The following is a 27,362-nucleotide window of genomic DNA, read 5'->3' on the forward strand; positions in this document are numbered from 1 at the left end:
TTAAATCTACAAAATTATGTGAACTTGCAAAACTATAAGAGAATACACAAAACAAGCTATAATTTTAATATAAGATTGGCTTGCTTTGTCATAATGACAGCAGCTCACAATTACAGTGCAGGTACATAATTCATTTATAGCTCAGAAAAATCTCCAAGTCAGTAAGGCAGATATCTTCCTCCTTTAATGGATAATGAAATTGAGACACAGAGAGGTTTAAAGATTTTCCCTAAATCGTACAGCCATTTGTGTAAAAGATGAAAAAGAAAACATGAATGTGTGACCAGCAGAAATCTTTGCACAAAATTCACTGAACAACTCCACCCAAAATTGAATCAACAGACGTGCATATTTTCTCAGTAGAGAGGGAAAGGAAATTTGAAAATCCTTAAAAGAGTGAATAATCAGAGACAGTGAAAAAAAAAGTCAGAAGAAGAAATAAAAGCTTAGAAAGACAAAAAGAAGAAAAGGATGGGTGGGAGGATAGCAAGAGAAAGAGAATTAATTCACTGCAATTCTCTGAAAATTGAAAGACCACTTGTGGATAACTCACAGAAAGCAAAGTGTACCCTACCATTCCCTCATTTTTCACATCTTCCCAAATTAAGTTCCACTTATCTTGCTTCCTAATTGATTCCTCCATTTTTCTCTAGCTCATCACCACACTGCCAATCAAAATTTTCTATCATCATCTCCTAACTGAACTATTAAAAACTGTTTATAAATTATATCTCCTGCTATTTACTTTGGCCTGCTTATAGCAAAAGAAAAATTTTCAAACCAAAAATCGAGTTGTCCACTTAAAATCTACTCATTCCTTTGTTAATTGCTTCTTCTCTTTTTCCTATCTACCCTTATCTCTGCCTTCCTTTCAATTATTATTCCATCCTCCATCCTTTAATCCATCTCTCTCCTATGTTTGTTTGTCCATTTTCCTTCTTCCGTTATTCTTCAGGTATTCATCTTTTACTTATTCAGTAAATATTTAGTGAATTCTCCTTGCCCGCTAGGAATTACTTTAGTTTGCTGTAATCTGCTGGCAAATAAGACAAAGAATGTCACTACCTTAAAAAAGAAACAGCAAAGCAATCAATAACTTAAGTAATTTAAAAAAAAAAGTGACACAGAAAAATTATTTTTTAAGTATGTAATGGGATAATGATTTGCCATTTCCCTTAGCATCATTACCAATCTTCTTAATATGGCCTAAAAGGCCCCACTTGTCTTTATCACCTTTCTACCTTGTGCAAAGTCCTCCCTCTCTTCATTCTCCAAATTCTAGCCAGATTTTTTGTTGTTGTTGTTCTCTCATAGCCTTGCTGTCCCCTCTGCCTAGGACACTTATAACCTGGTTCACTCTTTCCTATTCATTCTTCAAATCTCAAATGTCACATCTGCAAGGAAGCCTGTTTAACAACTCTTAGAATTCCTTCCTCTTTCTTCCATACTATTTAACCATATTTATAATTATAGATGTGTCCAACTTTCTGATACTAAATTCAATAATGATAATAATTATATCATATCCTCTTAGTACAAAACACAGGAGGGGCTTTTACATTTTAAGTGAATACTTGAGAATCTATATTCTAACTTTAAGTTGGATGGATAGTAGGAAATAATTTTTTTAAATAGATGATTTAAAAGCCAATCCATTTGCACAGGAGAAGACACATGGTGAACACTGAATTGTCAAGATATTCTAACAGTAAAAGTATTACAAATATATCATCATGAATAACATGAAAATAATCAAATTGAGGGGAGGGACTAATGATATTTTAATACTAGAACAAAAGAAAAAAGTAGAGGCAAGTTCCAATAGAAGTTTGACATTAAAGCATCAAATTACTCCTTACCTCTTTAAGCTAATTAAACAAACTCAAAATATTAAGTGACAGTAAATCCATATGCAGAAAAATATAAAACAGTGAAAAGATAGTAAGTAAGCCTTGAAAAGATAGGAAAGGACCAAAGAAAGTATATCAGCATTTGAAACTGCTCACAAGAAAATTAAAATGAGCAAATTAAAAAGGTGAAAGTTATAACAGATAAAAGTTAGGTGAAAGTGTATATCAAAAGTTCAAAAGCTAGTATTAAAAAAAAGACTTATTTTTTAAAAAATAAAGGAAAGAGTATTTATGTAAAGAATGGATACAAGGGAACGTATATAGAAGACAAAAGAATAGTAGACTTAGGCAGGCTGAAGAAAGGAGGATTGCAGTGTTTTCTAGGCTGGCCTGGGCTACATGGTGAGTTCAAGGCCAGGATGGACTACATAGTGAGACCCTGTCCCAAAATGAACAAACAAGAATGGTAGACCTAAGAGGAATGAAATGATTAGCATGGTTTTTAACACATTCACAATGGGTTGCAATTCGTATTTCTTGCTGCTGGGCAATTCTGAACCACTGGTGGTACCTGCATAACTGTCCCGTTGGACAGTGTGGGACAGTCCTTTTGGGTGGTACAAGCTGCCCAATGGGATAGTCATGCATGTACCACTGGTGTGGTTCAAGTCAACAGGAACATATTAAAGAAATATGATATATAGATTTTAATGGTTATTTCAAATATTTTAACTATTTGCTAACTGACAAATCAGAGCAAAGAAAAACAGCAGAATATTCTTAAATCAAATCTTCAGTAAAATACTGTTAAGCCAAGTAGCACACCACCATTTTAATATGATCTCTGATGCTACTGTAACAATAACCAACAAGGTGTCTGCTTCTTAACATATGACAGCTTTTATTTGGTAAGAGCATTCAATAACTGTGTATAGAAGGGGTGCTGTTGTTTTTAAAAATCCTTATCTTGTTTTAATGGTCAGCAACCCCAACTAAAACAAAACAAAACAAAAAAATCAAACAAAAAAACTAAATCACCATACATGACCAAAAAAGAAAGCTCTGACATGTAATTAGGTTCTCTACACATGTGTCTAATATAATCCCAATAGCCAAGTAAAGAAAAAAGAACCAAGCTCTAGTAGTCGCCAACAGTGTAGTCCCCAAACTAACAGTATCAAGATTATCCAGGAACTTATTCCAAATGCAAATTCTTAAGCCCTGCCCCAAATCTACTGAATGAGAAATTCTACAGGCAGGTTCAGATAACTTAGATACATGCTAATGCTTGAGAAACATGGTTCTGGTACTTCTGAGAGTTTTCTTATCATCTTGGAAAGATCTAGAAAATTCTACACTGGAAGCCCATAGTTAGTGTTGGAAACAGCAATTAAAAATTATGCTTCCATCTATACTTCTATTCCTTAATATTCTTTAAGTAAAAGTCCCCATCTTGTTTATAGGATTAAGTTCAGCCTAGGTCCACGGCATGAAAGACAAGCATCAAAACAATTTAAATGCACTTCAAGAAAAGTCACCATTTTTACTAAAAGGAGACTAAGTCAAAAGCTGTCTCCATAATATAAATAGATTTTATATATGATAAATAAAAAAGACATGCCCCTTTCTCTCTTTAGAAACTAGTTGTACAGTTCTGGGTTTGTAAAAATTTTTCTTTTTTCTTACTTTTAAAATGATCTAGAATAACAAGTGAAGTTAGAGAAAGTGAAAGATAGCCACTTTAGGCTAAGGGCTAAATGAATAATTTAAGTTCATGGTGATTTTAAGGTTTAGGAATCATTTCTGGATTCCAGTGATGTATATTTTGTTTTTTTTCTCCATCATCACAATACTTAAGGAATGTCTGTGCATGAACTACAACTTCAGCGAAACAGCAAAATACCCAAAAATTTATATCCCTCCTGTTTTAGTACTCAAATAGACTGAATTCAAATTGAGACAGTACCCAGGTTGTATCATAGGCTATTGTGTTTGCTTTATGAGAGAAACGATTCACTTTTAAAGGCATCACTCTATGAACTTGTTCTTACCTAGGACCTCGGGTGGCTCTGACTGGAGGCCTTCTGGCTGCTGACCCTGAAGCACATTCAGCAGGGCTTGGAGACTCCTCAGACACAGAGATGGATGTGAAAACCGTGTCTCCTTGATCAATTCAAATACTTCACAAAGTCCAACTTCAATAATCTATTTAAGATTTTTTTAAAATTATGTTTTACAACATGTAAACCAGTAACACTTTCCAGACAGTCTAGCTGGTACAAGATATGTCCACATCAAACTTCATTACAATATTTAAAGGGCAAAGCAAAAATACACACATAAAAATTTTAAAAAGCATATTCAAAGTGAAGATTTTCAAAAGTCATCTGGTACATGTAAGGCTAAAAACTAAAGCACTATTTAAAAGGCAGTTTTAGTATAATGAAGCCAAAACAAGATATTATGAAAACAGTTTCTAACAATGAACTTCAGCAAACTGCAGTCATTCAGAAGAAATAAATTATATTAATTTACAAAGTTCATTTAGTTGTACTCAAGTAAAACTCAGCATGGTAACTGCTAATCATAATCATAAACACAACAGCATATATAGCAAAAATAAGTAAATAAATATAAAAATAACTTTAAAAGCTTTTATCTTAGCCCTTCCTAAAATGATAAAATTTATATTATTATTTACACGAGTCCCCTTTTCTTATAAAATGATCATAAAAAAAGTTTATAATCTAATGGGGAAATGAATGAGGACCTAGTCTAAAACTCTGCTATACTATTTATTATAGTATGGTGTAACTGACTATTTTTGTTCCCATTTCCAACTAACCGGGAGTCCCCTTGAGGACAAGGAACATCTCCCATGCCTAGTCCAGTGCATGGCATGTGGGGATTCAATACATACTGGTCTAATTACTCACTCATTTATGTGCTTAAAAAACCACAACAACTTAGATCTACTATATTTTCCAGGCAAGGGTGAAATGAGCTGGAGGAAAATCAACTGCAATTCTGATTACCATCTGTAACATTCCTGAAGAATATAAATACCATTGAATAATCAAAATAACCTGTAGGATTCTTTTTAGTGAAGTCATGTAAAATCCTAACAGGTTTGATGACAGCTAAGATTTTACAAACTCTATTGGCATTGAACTTCAGATGATTGAATACATTCAATGATAAAATTTTTCACTTGACATATCCTGGAATGGATTAGAAAATTAAAACATGCTAAGATTTCCATCTGCTCATGTAACTTACAGGAAACAGAAACCTAAGCACAAAATGTGGAGTTCTAGTCTCAACCCAATGGGAAAGTATTATATTCTGTCATTCTTTAAGACTGTTTACTACTAACAATGATTTATCATAATGCTAAAAAGATTCCCCCACAGATGACATTTTTGGCTAGGGTTCATTTATATAAATGTTTCCTATAGTAATAAAGAAATTATTGAACCTTGCCAAAAAAAATAAGGCTGCTTAATAGACAGGTTTCTGAGTTGTCTCTCTGGTAAATTTAAAGTTTAATAACAAACAGGCAACTCAGGCAGGCTGCTGAGGCACAGAGTGCTATTGAGACCTACCTATTAAGCTTGATCACAATGATCACAACAAAGACTTCCCTATCTGTTAAACTCTTGCAATTCAGGTTCTGTTTAGAAAATCCTTACTTATGCCTATGTCTTCAAAAATTTTATCTTCCAACAAACTCTTTGTTTTAGTACTTAAGTCTGATTCATTTTATGTTGGTACATGATGATAGACAAGGTCTAAATTCAATCTTTTGTATGTGTATAACCTGTTTTCTCAGTACCATTTGTTAAAGAGACTAACTTTCCTCCAGCATATGTTTTTGTCAAAGATCAGATGACTGAATGTGCCTGTGGTTGTTTCTGCATCCTCTATTCTATTCCAGTGACCCAAATGTCTGTTTTTATGTTAGTACCATGCTGTTTTTATCACAGTAGCTTTGAAATATAACTTGAAATCTGGGATTGTGATTACTCCTGCTTTCATCTTATAGATAAGAATGGCTTTTGTTATTCTAGATCTCCTATGGTTCCATATGAATTTTAGGATAGTTTTTCTAGTTCTATGAGGAATGCTGTTCCATATGAATTTTAAAATTATTTCTACTAGTTCTCTGAGGAATGCTATTGGTATTATTATTGGGATTGCATTAAATCTATGTATCAGTTTTGAGAGTATAGGTATTTTCATGATATTGCTTCTGCCTCTCCAGGAACAGGGACTATCTTTCCATTTTCTGATGTCCTCTTCAATCTCCTTTCTTAGAGAAGTGGAGCATTCATTGCAGAGGACTTCCATTTCCTTGGTTAGGTTAATTCCTATGTATTTATTTTTTTGAGGCTATTGTGAATATTGTTTTCCTAATTCTTCTGTGAGTTCACATAGTATTTTAATTTTGAGTGTTTGAACCCCAGTAATCTGGCTCCATAACCCATATTCTTAACCACTACACCCTATTTCCATATCAGTTCATGATAGAAAACTGAGTATTTGTGACTTGGGCTTTTAGTTTTCTTTGAAAGATCCCATTTGAGTCTGCTAATCATGCTGGAAAAATGTTAAAAATGCCTGACATTTTATTTCTTTAATACTCATTTATCCTGATGGTAAAACAGCCTAAGAATTAGTTGTTATTAATTATGCAATATCTTTTAATCTGTACCACAGTGTATTGTTCAACATTTGCATATCTGTGCAGATTACTCTAGGCTTTTGTTTTCCCTCCCAAAGGTGACCTTAAGAATCATGATTAATATAGTTCAGTTTGACTCACCCATATACAGAATGGTACACTTACCAAAAGAGACTACACAAGTCCTGCAGTCTTATATCCTAACTATATCTTTTTTCCCTTAGCCTCCCCTAATTAAGCATAAGGAATTACAATTAGAGACCATAATTTCTATCTGGAGGAGTTTACAAGGAAAAGATAAACATGTTTGTTTTAGACTAAAGAAAGAGACTGGTAGAGTAGGTGCAGCTAAAACCTCTAAGGGAGAAGAAAGGGAAGAAAGATCCTGATCTGAGGCAGGAGATAGGAATGGAAAAAAGTTCACAAAACTTTTATTACCCCATGGAACAGAAAGCAAATCATCTGCTGAGATTGAGGTGAAAAAAACCTGACAGTATGATAAAAGACAGTGGCACACTTGGGAACAGCTATTACAAAATGTGTGAGATAAATCAGATCGGGAACATAGGTTCCATCTCTGCTGCTATTTCCAAGTATTAAAAAATATTTACATGATCACACATGACACATGTTTTTCAAGACATAGTTTTAGGGTATCCATTTTATAAAAAGACAATATATGAATCATCTAGAATAGAGAAGCCATTTAAAAATATCTATATTTAGAAAAAAAGCAATATGCATGAATCACCTATACATACCATTTTAAACTATGTTTATATTTTCACCTAATCATTTCTTAGAAATAATCATATCTATTACACTGAAAAAAATGTATACCAAGACTTAAACAGAACAGACTAAATCAAGAAGAGCTTGTTTTACTATAATACATGTTTCTATAACAATTAGCTTATATATTTCTGGTAATAAGGTGTGATATCCAAATGAACTGGACTGGTCCACATTTAACTTTCTTCCTAGAAAAGGGGAGCCAGAATATTGCTTATTTTTAATGGACAATTTTACAAAAAGCACGGTATTTCAGGATCACATATATACTGTAAGTACTATAGCCAAAATACTTGTAGGTTACGCATCTAAAGATTTAGTAGCTTACCTTTGGAAGTTTGATTGGGGGCTCTTTGGATTCCTCTTCTTCATCACTATCTGATTCTCCACTCTGCACAGAATTCTTAGATACAGCAGCCAGTGATGTTTCCTTTTTCTGCCATTCCAGAACGCAATGGCGTACATTACAGTAAATATTGAAAGCAGAAGGATTGCTATGCAGTTTGATATCTGGTATGATTACTGTATTCTCCAGGTTTTCAGACTAAAATATAAGACAAGATATTTCAATTTGACATTCTTTTCCACCATCACGTTTCCATTTTAAATTAAAAACATACAGAATTGATAGGTAAACTTTTTACGTAAGTCACATAACAAAGACTCTTAGTCTGTTGACTCAATTTCTTTTAATACATCCTTTCTACTACACTTCACTATTTTTATTTTTGGTACTGGGACTCGAACTCAGGACCTTGTGCTTGCAAGGCAGGCGGCAGAACCACTGAGCTAAATCCCAGGGCCCTGCTATTTTGAATAACACAGCATTATTAACCTGACAAGGGCTGAAAAGGGTCAAGCAAGGAATTTAACAGAAATACACCTTTATCCACCTGGTAGGAATACAGCCAACAAAGCTTAACTGCTGAAGTATGGTATTAAGCAGTATTAATTTAATGTCTTTTTAGGGGACTCTGGACATTTTGTAGAGTTTCGATAACTATTAGAGTTTATACCTAGACACCCCTCCCAAAGCCTCATGTGATCATAAGGCGGAGCTTTGGGGAGGTGACTGGATTACAGGAGCTAAATGTGCTGTTAGGAGGTGAGGCCTAATCAGAAGAGGAAGGTCACCGGGAAATGATCCTGAAGGGCATATTTCCTTCTCAACTCCTCTCTTCACTCTTGGCTTCCTGGATGCTATGGAGCAGCTTTCCTCTACCAAGACCCTTCCACAATGCCTTCCTCCCTTGAACTAAAAACATAAGCCAAAATAAACCTCATCTCTTTTAAATTGTGGGTGTCAGGTATTATGCTTTAGTAATGAGAAAGTGAATAACCTACTACAAATGCTGAGTTACATTCTGAATTATTTTGAAAGTAGATATAGAGATTTACACAGAAATTTAGACTAGGAAAAAACCCACAGTTTTCAACATCACATCTAATTTCATAATCTTCAAGTAACAGTAATGCCAAGAAAACTGTAAATATGGACATACGTTTCCCTAAGCTCTTTGGCAATAAGTTTGGATAAAGGTTGAAAATTAAGTCCTCGTTAATTTGTTAAAATTAAATAATTTTTCTTTTGTACCCAGCATTTTACTCATAAGATAGCAACTACTATGAATATAAAGCACTGTTATATTTATAAATCTTTACAAATTCAAGTTCTAACAATTAGAGTAAGTACCTAAGATAAATGATACCTCAAATACCAAAAACATTTGATTTCAAAATTCTACCCTCCTCTGATAAAGAGTTGGGGTGGGAGGGAGTAACTCATTAAAAATGTGTTAAGTTGGAATATCTGTCACAGATATTAAAGACAAGCAAATCTTAGCAACACATATTTAACAATGTATTAGAGTGATACACCATGACCAACTGTTATTTAACCCAGGAACAGTGTTGACACAACATGGTAAAAGTATCAGTGTATTTCCCCATTGACACAAAAATAATAAATTAAAAACCATAAGATACTACAAGTAAATATAGAAATGAGCATTTGACAACAATATGATACTAATACATGATAAAAATGAAACACTGATATATAAACAATGTGAACACAACCCACTATGTTGAGGGAAAGAAGCCAGATACAAAACAGAACACACCATATTTATATTAAAATCCAGAAAATGAGAACTAATATACAGTAACAGAAAATAAATCAGTGGTTGTCTAGAGTCAGGGTTGTGGACAGAGATAGCAGTAGAAGATGATAAGAAAAGATGTGGAGATGATGAAAATGTTCTAAATTTTGATTTCAGTAGTACTTTCACACACGTGTAATTTTTTGAAACTGATTAAACTGCACACTTTAAATATTGTATCTGTCTCAGTACTGTACTGTTAAGAAGCCTAAAACATACAAGATGAAATGAGGATGATGAGGAAGTTTTCTGTGTAACAGATTTGATTTCTCCTGTAAGAAAGGGAAGTTCCTTGTAGAAGAAAGGAATTAACAGAGGTATGAAAAAATGGAAAACGTTTCAAACACAGTGTTAATGGTTTCAATTCACCAATCAAAAGAAACAGACTGGAAGAATGGGTCAAGAAGCAAGATCCACCAGTATGCTGCATACAAGAAACACACTTAATTGAAAAAGAAACTCATAGACTAAAAGTGAAAGGGTGGAAAACAATACTCCATGCTACAGGAACCCCCCCAAAAGCTGGAGTAGCTATCCTCTTTGCAGATCAAATGGATTTCAAACCAACACTGATTAAGAGAGACAAAGAAGAACACTACATCTTTGTAAAGGGAACAATTGAAGAGGAAGAGATGACAATTATAAATATATATGCACCATATACTAGTACAATGAACTATATAAAATAAATACTAATGGACATGGAAAATGAAATAAGAACCAATACAACTGTAGTGGGGGACTTCAACATCCCACTGTCACAAATAGATCAACTAGTCAAAAAATAAACAAAATACTAGAAAACAATCAAACTCCTGAACAAATGAATTAACAGATGTTCATAGAGTGCTCCACCCACAAAATCGCAATACACATTCTTTTCAGCTGCACATAGGTCATTCTCCAAAATAGATCACATACTTGCTCATAGAACATGTTCAAGTAAGTGCAAAGGAACTGAAGTTATTCCCTGTATATTATCAGACCATAGTGCGATGAAATTGGAGATCCATAGCAAAAGAAACTGCAAGGATTTCAAATACATGGAAGTTGAACAACACACTGCTGAATAACCAATGGGACACAGAGGAAATTAAAGAAGAAATAAGACACTTTCTACAATTAGATGACAATGTCAATATAACATATCAGAATCTATGGGACACAATGAAAGCAGACTTATGAGGGGAATTAATAGCAGTGAATACTCAGGAAGACAGACCAAGCCCAATTAAACAACCTAAGGCTGAACCTCAAACTTCTAGAAAAAGAAGAGCAGGATAAACCCAAAATTCATACAAGGGAGGAAATTATAAAGATCAGAGCAGAAATCAATGCAATGGAGACTGAGAGAACGATACAAAAAAAAAGAATGAAGCAAAGAGTTGGTTCTTTGAAAGAATAAACAAAATTGGCAAACCCTTACCCAACCTTATCAAAAACGGGAAAGAAAAGACCTAACTCCATGCAATTAGGAATGAAAAGGGTAAGATTACAACAGACCTACCAGAAATCCAGAGGATCATCAATACCTACTTTGAGAACCTATACACCAATGGGATGGAAAACACAGAAGAAACAGACAGATATCTAGATACACATAAATTACCAAAGCTAAATGAAGAAGACCTAAAAATTCTAAACAACCCAGTATCAATGAAATTGAAAACATAATTAAAAACTTATGAAATAAGAAAAGCCAGGGCCCTGATGCCTTCACTGATGAATTCTACAAGACATTTAGAGAAAAACTTTTGCCACTACTGTTTAAACTCTTCAGTGAAACTGAAAGGGAAGCAATACTCCCGAATTCATTCCTGGAAGCAAGCATCACCTTGATCCCCAAAGCAGAGAAAAACCCAACGAAAAAAGAGACCTACGGGCCAATCTCACTAATGAACATAGATATAAAAATCCTCAATAAGATACTAGCAAACAGAATGCAGAAAATCATCAAGAGGATCATACACCTTGACCAAGTGGGATTCATCCCAGGGATGCAGGGATGGTTCAACATATGCAAATCAGTAAATATAATACACTATATTAATAGAGCCAAGGATAAAAACCTATGAATGATCATCGCAACAGATGCAGAAAAAGCATTCAACAAAATCCAACACCCATTCATGATAAAAACCTTACAGAAGATTGGAATAGACAATCTATGTCAACCTGATAAATGCCATCTATGAAAAACCAACAGCCAATATCATACTAAATGGTCAAAATCTGAAATCCTTCACACTAAAATCAGGAACAAGACAAGGATGTACATTATCACCACTCCTGTTCAGTACAGTTTTGGAAACATTAGCCACAGCAATTAGACAAGAAAAAAAATGAATAAACATAGGAAACGAAGAAGTTAAACTGTCATTATTTGCAGATGACATGAGTCTCTATATAGAAGACCCCAAGAACTCCACCTAAAGTGTTCTAGACCTAATAATCAAAATGAGTAAAGTAAATGGATACAAGGTCAACACACACAAATCAATAGCTTTTCTGTACAGGAACAAAAGACTCACTCAAAGAGGAACTGGAGAAACAACTCCCTTCACAATAGCATCTAAAAAAAAAGAAATATCTACGAATCAATCTAACGAAAGAAATCAAAGACCTCTACTCAGAAAACTATAGCACTCTGAAAAAAGAGATTGAAGATGATATCAGAAAATGGAAAGATATCCCTTGCTCCTGGGTAGGAAGAACCAACATAGTGAAAATGGCCATACTTCCAAAACTGCTATATAGATTCAATGCAATCCTACTTGAAATTCCAGCAGTACACTTCACAGACCTTGAGAAAATAATAGAAAAATTCATTTGGAGCAGAGCAAGAAGAGACCTAAATTAGCAAAATCAATTCTAGGCAAAAAAGACAAGGTAGAGGGTATCACAATCCCCAACTTGAAACTATACTACAAAGCTACTGTGATAAAAACAGAATGGTACTGGCAAAGAAACAGACCTGAGGACCAATGGAGCAGATTAGAAGATGCAGAAACAACTCTAGACACACTCAGCCACCTCATCTTCAACAAAGGAGCCCAACACCCTCACTGGAGGAAAGACAGCCTCTTTAATAAATGGTGCTGGAAAAACTGGGATTCAACCTGCCAAAGATTAAAACTAGACCTATATCTCTCACCACACAATAAACTAAAATCAAAATGGAATAAAAATCTAAATATTAAAACACAAACACTAAACCAGCTGCAAGAGAGGTTAGGAAGAACTCTCGAAAACATTAGTGTTGGAAAAGATTTCATGAAGAAAACCTCAGTTGCACGTGAACTAGCAGAAACAATCAAGAACTGGGATCTCTTATTAAAAAGCTTCTGCACAGCAAGAAAAACCGTCAACTGCGTGAAGAGGCAACCCACAGTGTGGGAAAAAATTTTTACTAGCTGTTCCTCGACAAAGGTCTACTATTTAGAATATATAAAGAACTTTACAAAATCAGACCTCCCAAATTTAAAGACCCAATCCAAAAATGGGCATCTAAAATGAACAGACATTTCTCAGACAAGGAAGTAGAAATAGTAAATAAATATAAGAAAAACTGTTCAACACTACTGATCATTCGAGAGATGCAAATGAAAACAAGGCTGAGATTCCAACTCACCCCAGAAAGAATGGCTGCTATCATGAAATCAACCAATAACAAATGCTGGCGGGGCTGAAGGGAGAGGAACCCTTCTCCACTGTTGGTGGGAGTGCAGACTGGTGCACCTAGCTATTCCCCTGCTGGGTATCTTCCCCAAAGAATTAAAAGAATCATACCACATTGATATATGTGCACCCATTTTCATAGCAGCACAGTTTTTAATAGCTAAAACTTGGAAGCAGCCCACTTGCCCATCAACTGGAGACTGGATAAAGAAAATGTGGTTTTTAAAAATAAAATGGATTACTACTTAGCCATAAAAAATGAGAAATTAGAGACATTTATAGCTAAATGGATGCACATTGAGGCAATACTCTTTAAGTGAAATAAATAGGACACACATGTATAAATACCGAATAGTTTCTCTAGTGTGAGAAACTGAAAGTGTAAATAAGGATCAAAAGGTATAATAGATAATGTGAAATAGGAATAAAAGATGCAAAGGGCAAGAGGAAAGGGAAGGAGTGGGGGAAAGGAAAGAAGGGAGTGGAATTAATATGAGAAAATGAAAAAATGGAAACAAAGTTTGTAAATAGAGAGGGGTGGAGAGATTGAAGGGAAGGTAAGGGAATGGTGAAAAATAAGAATCAAGGGAGATTATGTAAAGGTATAAATCTCCAATGATGAATATCATTATACTGTATACCTAAAATGTACAAATAAAATTAATTTTTAAAAAATGAGAAACCGAGACATTTATAGCTAAATGGATGCACATTGAGGCGATACTCTTAAGTGAAATAAACAGGACACACATGTGTAAATACTAAACAGTTTCTCTGTTGTGAGAAACTGAAAGTGTAAATAAGGATCAAAAGGTATACTAGATAATGTGTAATAGGAAGAAAAGGTCCAAAGGTGAAGGGAAAGTGGGAGGCGTAAGAGAAAGGAATATGAGAAAAGTAAAAAATAGAAACAAAGTCTTTGTAAATAGGGAGGGGTGGTGGGGTTGAAGGGAGTGCAGAGGAATGGGAAAAAAACAAGAACCAACATATATCATGTAAAGGTACAAATTCCCAATGATGAATGTCAGCCTATTGTATACCTAAAATGTACCAATAAACTTAATGAACTAAAAAAAAAGATTGGTGGTCATCAATGTCTATTATTATCAATTTACTCTTGGTTAAGTCCTTTCAAAAGCACATGCAAGGAAAGAGAAAACAACTGATTTACATTAGATTCAGTTTTGCCAGGTAAATACAACAAACATACATTAGAGGTATGACAGGCGGAATAATAGCCTCCAAAAATATCTATATAATCTGTGAATATGGAATCTTATATAGCAAAAGACATTCTGCAGATGTCATATAATTAAGAATCTTGCAATGGGGAGATTATGATGGATTATCTCAGTGGACCCAAAGCATTCACACAGGTCCATATAAGTCAAAGTCAGGAACAGGATAGTCAGAGGAGACAGAACATGAGAAAACGTCACAGAGTTACAGCATGAAAAAACTCAACAAATTATTGGTGACTCTGATAAAGAAAAGAGGCCACAACCCACAGAATGCAGGCAGTCTCTAGAATCTGGAATGGCAAGTGATGCCATCCTTTGAGCCTCCAAAAGGAATGCAGGCTTGCTGGTACCTTGATGTTAGCCAAAGAGACTCAATTTGGACTTCAGACTTTCAAATAACTCATGTTATTTTTAAGCCACCAAGTTTGTATAATTTTTCTCAGCAGCTATAGGGAACCAGTACTTTAAAAATTTTTCAAAAAAAATCCATGATATCTAAACCAGATCAGAAAAGGAAATTAAATAAAGGAGTTGGTTCATGAAGACAGAAAGAAGCATCAATGACAACAAAAAAGATATTTAAATAGTATAGATAAATGACACTTTTAAAAATAAAAAGACAGTAAATGAAAAATAATATGGAAACAACAACAGAGGGCAAGAAGACACCATTTTACTATATTATAAGCTCACTGTAAGCAGGAAATGCTTCCGATCGATCACTGTATCCCAAACACCTAGCAAAATGCCTGCACATAGTCAGCAGGCAACTATATTCAAAGAATAAAGGAATGAATTTATTTATATCACTCTTATCACAAGCTGCTCCTAAAAGAAGATATAAACACCGATGGCAAGAAAAACCTTGAATTAGTAGGAGCACAAAGCTAGTCAGCTGAACTCAAGGAGTATGAAACCTCTACAAACTGTGTGCCACAATAAACCTTGTCTCCTTAGAGTTGTGGGTGTCAGGTATTGTGTCTCAGCTACAACAAAGTAACTATGACAAATAGTTTGCTAGTTATACTCATATATTTTAAATTTTGGCATTTTTATTCAAATTACTGTATGAAAAGTCTTTAATTCTTATAAATTGCCATCAGCTTTACCTTGCTTCTTGTCTTCACTTTTGATTTGCTCTTCTGTTTTCTTTTCAACTTCTTCTTATTTAAAGTTTTCTTATTCCTAAAAATTTTTAAGTGGAAAAAATAATTATGAATGTTCATATTAGGATATATAAAACTATTAAAAATAGATACTGCCAAAATAGATGCTTGAATATTTCTTATAAACTCTATAAAAAATACTCTATAAAAATACTCAAAAAATAAGATATTAACATATAAAGTAGCTATTAAGAAGGTAACAATATTATACAGCTAGGAAATACTTATTAAATAATAATTATAAAAACTTGAATGCTGCAAAAGCTTTTATAAAAATGAAGCATAAAAGGATATCAAAGTTTTCTTAAACTTGATTCAACAGTGGGGACTAGCAATAAAGATCAACTACGTTCATTTTCCAGGAAAAAAAGAAATGTTCTTTGTCCTAATGAGGGCTACAGTGCAAAATGGCTAAAGAATCACTTTTTACTAAATTACTATAGGGAAAATCTTGGAGTCATACACTTTGCATATTCAGAAAAGTTTTCATTACCTCATGGCTCTAAGATTGAATTATTTTTTAAGAAAACAGAAGTCCCTGAAGGACTTTAGGATAAAAAAAATAATAAAAATTATAGTAAACAAGAGGCAAAGAAAACATTTTCATTTCATTTAATATTTTTATGTCCAACATGTTGTCATGTACATTATTATTAGGTAGTTAAGATACAAAATGAAAAGCCTGGTTTTTGCCCTGGAGGAGCTGACAGACTTGAATAGAAGTACAGTTAAATGATCTAGCAAGAGAATGTTACTGCTATAATAAAGACAAAACTGGAAGAGAGAATGAAAAGGAGGACAAGATGATGATGGTGGTGATTATGTCAATGACAATGATGACGATTCTAGACTCTACAGCAGTCAAGTCCTTAAGACTTAATAAGTAATTTGGTGGATGTCGTGACAAAAGAAATTTTAAGCCCTGGTCATCTGGAGGTAGGGATGCTACATTCCCAAAAGTAGGGAAGTCAGGTAGAAGAATTAATTTGTTTTAAAGTGAAAAACCAGGTTCCATTTTCATGATGCTGGAATTCAATTTACTAAATGTCAGTAAGATGTACATAAGCAACGAGCATATGAAAAGTTTATCCTTGATACTTCCTTAGGCTTCATTCCTCAAACTAAAATAGTCACAAAATCTTGTCAGCTGTATCTCATAAATAGTTCTTGATTCTGTTCACAGCATCTGTACTGCAGCTAAAAAGTTATCATCAACTCTTGCCTGGACCACTCTCAAAGCTTAACTCACTTCTGCACATCCACATTTAACCCCATTCAATCCATTCTTCACAAAAGAACCCAGGTCATCATTTAAAAGCACAAATCTAACTGTGTTACTCCTCTACTTAAAACTCAGTATCTTCTCAATTCTCTTAAAGTCAGAAGACACTGATGGGTTTTAAAAGATATTCTTCTAATATCTAACTTACGCCAACCTCTCACGCTTCATTGTGCATTCCACTCTACCATTTATTTATTTATTTATTTATTTTTAAAGCATTCTCAACCACAAGGACATTCAGTTGTATAAGTCTATTGAGCTCCTTTGGGGCTTTCACAAAAACTTCCCCTGTACCTGAAGTTCTCTCCTGTATCTGCTCTTACCCGGTCACCTTTGAAGTCCCAGTGTCACTTCTCAGGAAAATTCCTATTTCCACAGATTGGGTAAATTTCCCTAAATTTTCTTTGGTACCTGTTTGTAGTACATAATGATTATAATGAGGAGTTGGTAAATGTACATGACCATTTATTAACTTTTTAAAAGTATACATAATGTATATATTTTTTACATGTTTATAGTACATAATGATCACATTCTCATGGGGACTTGGCTCATGTACATAGCATTTCACAATTCCCCCTTTTAAAATCTAACTAATATCAATTTTAATATCAATTCATCTTATACCTTCATTTCATAATTTGCTGTATAATTTTTGTCTCATGATCTATAATTGTGATTGCAGTTTAGTGTATCACTCCCTCACCAAACTACAACCTCCAACAGAACTGAGGCCATGTCTGTCTTGGTCACTGCTCTATTCTCTGGGTCCAGAAAAGTGCCTGGAACATCATACTCAATAGTATTTTGAGAGAAAAAGAAAATAAAAGAGGAGAGAGGAAGGAGAGAAAATGAGGAAGTTTAAAACTATAACTACATTCCTTATCCACAGAGTAAAATAAGCAGGGACCAACAACAGAGCCAGTGATACACCAAAGCACTTAGAGGATATTTAGCCATTAATGTCTGTAAAGAGTTATTCAAGAAATTATTTTATATAGGTTTGAAAAGGAAGTAAGGGAAACTATGTATGTGCATGAGATTTCCCCAAGATAGTATGCAACAAAAGAGAAACAGTGACTGACACTGTTGAATGCTAAACATGAATAGATATACTTTCTCATACAATCTATTCAACCATGAGCCTTGTGGTGGCATTTAATTGGCTATAACAATTCTAAAGAATCTGAATATACTGATTTCAACACTGGAAAACAGAAATCCTATTTGCTAGTAACATCCCATTACATGATTACATTTGAGAACTAATAAATTTTTCCTGATATGTAAGGTCTGTAGAAAATAAAAATCTAGAAACCAGTCTTACACAACAATTCACATTGGAATTTCTGATGATTTAGGACTTTAGATCCTAAATCAATAGACGCTTAATGACGATTATCTGGAAATGGTCCTATAAGACTTTTTTTTTTTTTTGGTACTGGGGATTTAACTCAGGTCCTTGCACTTGTGCAAGTCCTATAAGACTTTTACAAGAACCTCATACCCATGCCATTTGAAAGGATTACGTTAAAAATGGAAGATAAAAAGCTACTGAAAATACTTTAAATATCTATCTTAAAATACTGACTTACAAAATTCCAAGGAAGAGGCTGGGTATAGAGAGGTATACATACACCTGTAACCCTAGCACTCAAAGAGTCTGAAGCAAGGAGGATCGTCATGAGTTTGAGGCCAACCTGGGACACATAAGTGAGTTCAAGGCCAGCTTGAACTGCATAGTGAGACCTTGTCTCAACAAAACAAAACAAAACAAAATGTAAAAAAGGCCGGGGATTTAGCTCAGCGGCACAGTACTTGTCTGGCAAGCTTGAGGTCCTGAGTTTGATTCCAAGTACCAAAAAGAAGAATTGTAAAAAAGAAATGTTCTTAACATTTACATTACTTAAGGAAAATCAAATACTTCTGCAATATAAGAACAAATGAATTTTACAAGCTATTCAGAAATAATAGATTAGTTTCTATCAGCTTATTAGGTATTTTCTAACAAAACAAAGAAGCCATGATTTAAAAGTCTCAATAAAATCTGTTGATTTGTCAAAGAGATGACGAGTACTCAGGTTGCTTCTAACTCTAAAACGCTAACAGACTGAGAAATCCAAATTCACAGAACTTAAGAGAGACAAAGTTTTCAGTCTTTTACTTAATTTTACTGAGTAAGCAAAACTAAATCAAGAATAGCCACAATTTTTCCTTAAAGGGCCAAAGAGTAAATATGTTATGTATTGTGTGTCATAGGATCTCTGAGATAATTAGTCAACCATCATAGCATGAAATCAGCCAGAGAAAGCACATAAACAGATGAGTATGGGTTTACTGCAAGAAAACTTTATTTCTGAACAATGAAATTCATATTCTGCATAATTTTATGCATTATAAAGCTTTCTTTTTCAATTTTTTAAAAAGGTAAAAGACCATTCTTAGCTCACTAGCCTTACAAAAGCAGGAAATGGACCAGATTTGTTCCATGGGCCAGTCATTGTTTTCTGACTTCTGGTCTAGGCTATATTTTGATAAAATATTATATCAGAAAGAAAATAAAATCTCCATCTATATTTATATACAATATACATTAAATGTACTCAAAACATGGCAATGCATATACAAACACTACTAAAATTATCTCCCTTTTGTGAATATAAAATTTCTGGCTTTGACTTTCCTAAAGTGATATACTGAATAGGAATAAGCTTATCTTCAAAAACTAGACTAACAAAAGAAAACAAGAGAGGCAATGAGGACTAAATGAACTAAAGATCCAGGGATACTAGACCACTTCCAAGGTGAGCTGAGATCACTGACATTTTTTTCCATGAGGGCATTTGCATAGTTTAGGTCTGAGTAAGGACTGAGCATCTTTTAGGCAGAGGAGATAGTGATGCTCTACATCTCTTCAGACATGGGACACCAAAGAAAGAAAACCTGCACGGAAAGAGAAAAATAAATATCCCACTGTCTAGTATTTAGAAGACAGAATCCCAGCAGAGAGGGTAGTCTACTTAATCTCTGATTGGACTGAGATAATCAATACTTCATGCAATCAGTCTAACACAGCAAAGAACAAGCCATTCCAGAAGAAAACAAAATCATCTGAAAGAAAATAGCCTTTTGGGGCCAGGGATTTAGCTCAGTGGTTCTGCCGCCTGCCCTACAAGTGCAAGGACCAGAGTTCGATCTCCGGTATCAAAAACAAAAACAAAAATAAAAAAAGAAAATAGCCCTTTTCAGACATTGTTAGTCTAATTTGGGGGCACAAAATAAATACCAAAAAAAGACATCCAAAGAAGCCAAATAATGTGGCAGACAATCAAGAAGAAACCCAGAAAATTAGGTAGACTCACAGATAATCAAATATTAAAGCTAGAAAGTAAGAAACTGAAATAGATTCAGAGATGAGTAAAATGAAATGATGTAATTTTCAATGTAATTTATTTTAAAAGTAGATATTCTGGAACTGAAAATTCAATACGGTATTCCACTTATCCATGAAAGATATGTTTTAAGACTTCCAGGGGATGCTTGAAATCCTGGACAGTATCAAACCCTCTATGTCACTTGAACACAAACACTTTGATACCACAATTGTTGATCTGATGATTTTATAATCTAATAACCAACTACTGCGTGACTAACAAGGAAGGCCACATATACTGTGTGGATACACTGGATGTAAGCATGATTCATATCTGAGACAGGATGAAGCTGAGTAACTCAAGATTTGATCACACTACTTACACAGCATGTGATTTAAAAACTATGAATTATTTCTGGAATTTTTCTTTACCTTTTTTTTTTTAGAGGGGAGGTGCTGGGGATCAAGCCCCACTTAACATTTTTCATCTGCAACTGACCACAGGTAACCAAAACCATGCAAAGTAAAACACAGATAAGGGAGCACTACTATATTTGAAATTATGAACTTGTGAGATGGTTTTTCAGAGCAGAGTAAGACACAGGAAAACAGGTTTCATGGGTCTACAGACAATGAAAAAAAATCCAAAATCAGACAAAGACAAACAAGAATGGGATAAACGGAACAATCTGAGACCATGTGGTACACAGTTACATGATCTCCTATAACCAAAATCCTTAAATGAAACAAAGCAATATATAAAGAAATAATTACTAACAATGCAGAAATGTGAAGAAAGAGAATTAAGAAATGCTAAAATTTTCAGCAGGAAATTACTCTTAAGCACACCACAGTCAAATTGCTGAAACAAAACTACAGAGAAATCCTAGAAGAGATACACTAAAAACATTAATAAGATTGAAAGTTTCCATTGTTTGCATTAAAAATATGAGGTAAGAGAGGTAACAACCTAGAATTATAGGTTTATAAGGGTACCAAAAGTACCCTTGAAAAATAAAAATGTTTTTAGATTCATAAAACCTGACAAAATTCATTGTCTATTAATAGAACATTTCTACATAAAATACCAAAGGAAGGTTTTCCTTTAATAATTGGTACAAGATGTGATTGAAAAACAGTGAATGTTTAATTTTTAAAATTACTACAATAAAAGATCCATTGTAATTAATCCCCCTCCAAATACTCACTTCAAACACACTTACCTCATTGTTCATGCCACTTTGTGAAGCAGTAGTTGTGTTGTTGTGGCTGCCTCGAATTCCTGAACCAATTCAAAATGTTTACCCTTTGGAGTCATTTTTTGTTTTTAAATAATTTTTTAGATTTCTATTTTGTTAGTGTATATTTGCAATACATGAATATTGAGTGAAATAAATCAGACATACTAGCTTAAAAACCATATGGTTATCTCTTATTTGAGTAAGACAAAGTACAAAGAGCAAAATAAAGGATGGACAGAAGGAAACTAGGGAATATCTTGTAAATGGGAAAAGAACTAGGAAACTGAGGAAGAGGGGAAGGAAAGGAGAAGATTTAAGATATGCCACGCATAGGTTCCAAATATCCACAATGAATGTAAACATTATATATCATAAACATGAGCTAAGGATAATAATAACAAGAAGAATGAAAATGGGGATTTAGAAATGGAGGGAAGGAAGTGGCTGGGAAGATTAAGGGGATTAAAAAGAAAGAAGCTGTGTTATGTACATTTAACTATTCCTCACAGTCATTTTGACTTTAGGGATGAGCCACAAGTCACAAGGTGCCAGATCAAGTGAATAAGGTGGACAAGCACACACTGTAATAGTTTTACATGTCTTTCTTTCTGTTGGATGGCACTCAGCAATAGCATTTGTAGTATTTTTTATCACATCTTGTAAAAGACATTCACAAACGAAGGCTTTCAGAACTGCTTCAGAAAGTGGCAAGAATGATGGGATGTGCTTGAAGCAAGGAAAAATATTCTGCAGAGAATTGATGGCAAAATCTTTTACTGTAATAATTTAAAAAAATATTCAGCATATATTTCAATCACACCTCATATGTCAATATTAAATGAAACAACAGATGTAATGTAAAGAGACAGTAAAAGGTATGTATCTATGACAGACTCTTCAAGCTCCCAAAAGAGCTAGTGTGGCTACATCAGTTTTTGACACAGTAGTATTTAAGATTTCTAAGTGATGAGTGAGCACTTCATAATGTTAAAAACATCCACTCAATAGAAAAATGTAACACTCTTAAATTTAAATGTATCTAATAACAGCTTCAAAATATATTAAGTAAAACTGACAGAAGTAATAGAATAAAATACAAATTCACAATTGAAAAGATTATATTTTAACATATTTTTGTAACTGATTGATAGAACGGAGCAGAAAACAAAACAGATACAGGAAAAATTTTAAACACTTTTATTCACTTCAACCTGACAAACCTGTATATAGAAAACCACTTCCAACAACTACAGAATGCATATTCCTTTCCAATGGACACAGCACACTTACCAAAATGGAGGACATGCTGGACCACAGACTAAGTCTCAACAAGTCTCCAAGCTCTGATTTGTAAGTTAACTTTCTGATCACAGAAAAATTAGAGATCAGTAACAGAAAGAAAACTAGAAATTGCCAAATGTTTGTCAATAAAAAACACACACCTCCAAATAATCTATGAATCAAAGAACTAGTCACAATGGAAATTAGAAAATATCTTTCAGTTAAATAAAAGTTAAATAGGACACTAAAACTTATGTAAGGAATGCAGCTAAAGCAGTGCTTAGATAAAATGCATAGATTTTTGCATATTCCTAAGTGCATTTATTGAAAACAAAAAAAGTTTTAAAGTAAATTATCAAGGCCTGCAATTCAAAAACTTAGAGAACAGCAAAATAAATGCAAAGAATGGAGAAAGGGGTAAATAATAAGAGCAGATATCAATGAAATAGTACAGAAAAGAAAAAAATCGAGCTAAAAATTGATCCTCTCAAAAGATTAATAAATGTGATAAGTCTCTAACAAATTTCATGAGAAAAAATTAAAAGCATAAATTACCAATATGAGAAACAAACATCAGTATAGATGTTGCCTATAAATATAGTAACTTAAAATAAAGTGGACAAATTGCTTGAAAATACTACTTCTCAACACTATCAAAGAGAGAAAAAATGTAATATCTACAGAATCCTGGGCTAAAAAAAAAAAAAAGAAAAAGAAATTGAATCCATAATCAAAATCTTCCCCCAAAAAAGTCATGGCTTCACTGATGAATTCTTTCAAACCCTTAAAGAATTCACTGGTACAGTCTTGCAGAAAATATCAGCATTAGGCTTACTCATCCAGTGACTATAAAAAGAAGCTGAGGCAGGAGGATCAGAAGTTCAAGTCCAGCCTGGATAACTTAGTGATTAGAGCAACCCTGCCTCAAAATAAAAAATAAAGGCTGGGGATGTAGCTCAGTGTAAAGGCTCTGGGCTCAAACCCTGGAACCACAAGAAAGGAAGGAAGGAAAGGAAAGACCAAAGGAGGAAGGGAGAGAGGAAGAGAGAGGGAGGGCGAAGGGAAGAATATTTCCTAATTTATTTTATGAGACTTGTGGCATAACTCTGATACCAATATTTGAAAAGGACATTTCTTTTTCTTATTTTATAAAAAATAAAATAAATTTTCATGACAAAATAATGAGAATAACAATAGTTAATTCATTGTGCATCATTATCTTCAAAGTAGTTACTCAGAGTACAAGATATAGATTAAAAAGATTCCTACAAAGAAACAGATTATAGCAAAAAAATTTCTTTTCAATGAACTAAAAGACTAGTAGTATGAATGAAACAAATTAGCATATATATTAAAATATTTTTAAAACAACAGAATAGGTAATTTGCGGAAGTAATATTTCAAAATATAAAATTTTAGATCAATACCGCCTATGAACATAGAAGAAAAACTACTATGTGGCCAAAAAGTGGAAGTACTCCAACTGTTCATCAATTGATGAATAGGTAAAGAAAATGTGGCACTTTAGAATATTACTCAGCCATAAAAATGAAGTAATGACTCATATTACAACATGGAAGAAGTCTGAAAATATTATGCAATGTGAAAGAAACAGAAGTCAAAAAAAGTCACAATTTGTATAATTACACTTCTCTGAAACACCTACAGGGGCAAATCTATTAATCAGGAACTAGGTTAGTAGATGCCAGTGACTGACAGAAAAAGAACAGTGAGTGACTGCCAATAACTATGGAATTTCTTTTTAGGGTGACAAAAATTTTCTAGTTTCACAACTTTGGTAAAACACTGTATATTCAAAGTCATTGAGTTGTAAATTTTAAAAGGATGAATGCTATAGCCTGTGAATTATATATCAATAAAAACGTACAAGGAAAAAAGTCATCTACTTAAAAATAATTTTAATATCCAACAACATATAAAAAGGATAATAAATAAAACACAAATTTAATCAGTATAATTCAAAATAATAACAGGATTAAGGAAATGGAATGTATGATCATTTTAAGAGAAGCAGAAAAAAGTACTTTACAAAGCTCAAAATCCATTTGTAATGAAACTCCTTACTCATAAAAGAATTTACTTCATCTGATAAATATTATCTATTTTTAAAACCCTACATTTAACAATATACTTAATTATATTAAATAATGAAAAATTAATACTTTCACTAGGAGAAAAATGCAAGAATTTATATGATCATATTTCTATTTAATACTCTACTGGAGCAAGCAAGTCAAGCAAAAGAAATAAAACTAAACATGATGGAAAAATAAAAAGTACTTTCATTTGTTATTTGAAAAGTAAAAAGTATTTTCATTTGTAGGTAACAATTATATTTATAGAAAATGCAAAATAATTCAAATAACAATTTATAAGTGGATTATCAAGATCACTGGATACAAAATCAACCATTTTATAAAACACTATATATTATCAACTGAAGGTTTCCTACAGAAGATAGATTTATTCTCCTGTGTAATTAATGTAATGATATTCTCATCACTGTGTTCAAGCATCACTGAATAAATTAGTGAGGAATAGTAGCCTGATTACTAAGAAGAAAACTTTTATTTACTTAACCTAGCCTGCTAATTAGCAATAAGAAAAGAAATTTTTAAAACTGAAATTGATTTAGGGGAGAGATGCAAACAGATTTCCTATATATAGCTTCAAACTTCCTCATCTTATTTGGAAGTTATCACACGAGGAGAGCAGCAGAAAAGTGAAAAGAGGGTGGAAAAATAGGGAGGCAGAGAGAGGAGAAATCTCTGAAAAGTCGTGGCTATAGACCAGTGATGGCAAAACTTTTAGAGACTAATGACCAAACTGCATCCAAAACCCACTTATTTATCACAAAGTGCCAACACTACAATTCAACCTGAATACTGAGGTTTTCATTTAGAAAAAACAACTCATACATTACCATCTTTTGTCTTACAAACAAATAGCATGCATGCCATACGCTCACTACCACACCTATAGACCAACCTTTATGCAAATTTATACTTTAAGTACACATAGTTTAGATAGTGCAGGAAAAGCCAAATCAAGAAGCAACTGTAATGAAAACAATGTATGGGCCACAGAGAAACATCCCAAGGGCAATGAGAACAACAAATAGGGTCAGGCACACACAAGGTACCTTAAGAAAGAACAGCAGAGAAACTCAGATTTCAGATGGTAGAATTTTCAGACAGATTAAAACATCACTATGTTTACCAAATTAAAAAAAATAAGACTAGCTTTAAAATGCCTACAAGGAACAGAGTTCATTTGAAAAGGAATCAAATCAAGCTTCTACATATGAAAAATATAATAACAAATTAAAAACGCAATAGGTGAGTTTACAGCAGAATAGACATTGCTAAATGGAAAATTCAAGATCAAGAAAATTTAAAACCTTTAAAAATGTACAATTCTGCACAGAAAGATAAAAAGGCTGAAACTATGTCCCTGAATATTTACTATATCTGAAAATTCCTCCTGCTCCTTCCACATCCCAGAAGAGAGCACCCTTACCTTAACCAAGTAGACCCATCCTCTACAAGACCCCGTTTCATTTACTATCCTTGAGGTTTTGTTCAACCACTTAAAGTCCTCTCTCTTTACTCTTTGGGGTCTCTCTTTTTAATATGGTTTCTAACTTTAGAGTCTCCAGGTATTTAGGAAAAAAAAATTTAAATGATCTTCTATCCCTTTCCATCACCAAATTTCCTGAAGGAAAAAACAGTTCTTCAAACCCTTACTATCAAATTCCTGCAAGTCTATGAGACTTAACATAATCTTTGTAGTTGCCAATTCAACCTTCCATCTGCAATCTCTTTCACATTTTCCTACATAAGATTACTCTTACTTCTCTGCATCCTTCCTCCCCACATAACCCTCCCCGGCTTTTAGAACAACCCCTATTTTTGTGTTTTTTTTGCCTTTGACGATTCCTTCTCAGTCTTCTTTACTGGTTCCTTCTTCTTCCTTTTCCTGTCCCTTAAATCTTTAGTATATACGTCACCTCTAATGTGATTTATCTGTTCATGTTCTAATTCATTTCTATATTAACATGTTACAAACCTTGTATTCAATAAGCTATAATAATCCTAAACAATAATAAGTTATGCAAGTTCAAGAACATAATTAGAATAGTGGTCTAAAGCCACCTAGGTTCTCTGAAATAATGACTGCAAAAGCTTACAACCTTTCTAGCCACTTCAACCACTACACACCACTCAGAACAGATGAGCTAATGGCCTACTTACTTGATAAAATGGGGACACCATTAAGAATACTCCACTGGCTTTCCTTCCACTCATTTTGAAATGATCTTTACCAGGAATTTATTAATTATCCTCATATTCATCCTCATATTCATATTCTCTCTCTCTCCCTCCTCCCTCCAATTACTGTTCTTCTCTTTTAGACTACCAAAATACAAGTGACTAAGGTTCAGATACATGCTGTCATTTACTAGCTCTATAATCTTGGGAAAGTTACTTAACGTCTCGGTTCTTTCATCTTTAAAATAGGATGAAAACAGTATTCCTCCAATTGGATGATAAGACCCTTAGAGTATAACTGATATTTAGTAAATGCTAAA

The 27,362-nt window shown here is 33.5% G+C and overlaps 1 protein-coding gene across 21 annotated transcripts in view; it reads right to left on the minus strand.

Moving 5' to 3' along the window:
- Mycbp2 (MYC binding protein 2) overlaps positions 1–27,362 on the minus strand; it is a 294,048-nt gene that overhangs the window by 244,164 nt on the left and 22,522 nt on the right. For 20 of the 21 annotated variants that reach the window (XR_015443710.1, XM_087192942.1, XM_004845227.4 and 17 more), the window contains exons 2-4: positions 15,517–15,592; positions 7,655–7,870; positions 3,902–4,055 (exon numbers count right to left, since the gene is read on the minus strand). Coding sequence is in view for 20 of the 21 variants with exons in the window: in XM_087192942.1 (XP_087049068.1) it covers positions 3,902–4,055; positions 7,655–7,870; positions 15,517–15,592 (446 nt within the window). In the remaining variant the exon portion in view is untranslated. Of the gene's footprint in view, positions 1–3,901; positions 4,056–7,654; positions 7,871–15,516; positions 15,593–17,178; positions 17,361–27,362 lie in introns of those variants that run through there. The other variant, XM_087192943.1, reaches the window with a different exon arrangement.

Source organism: Heterocephalus glaber, unplaced genomic scaffold, assembly GCF_053883595.1.
Source record: "Heterocephalus glaber isolate CG9 unplaced genomic scaffold, H.glaber_assembly_v1.0 deba00001577, whole genome shotgun sequence".
In the NCBI taxonomy this organism is placed as follows: domain Eukaryota; kingdom Metazoa; phylum Chordata; class Mammalia; order Rodentia; family Bathyergidae; genus Heterocephalus; species Heterocephalus glaber.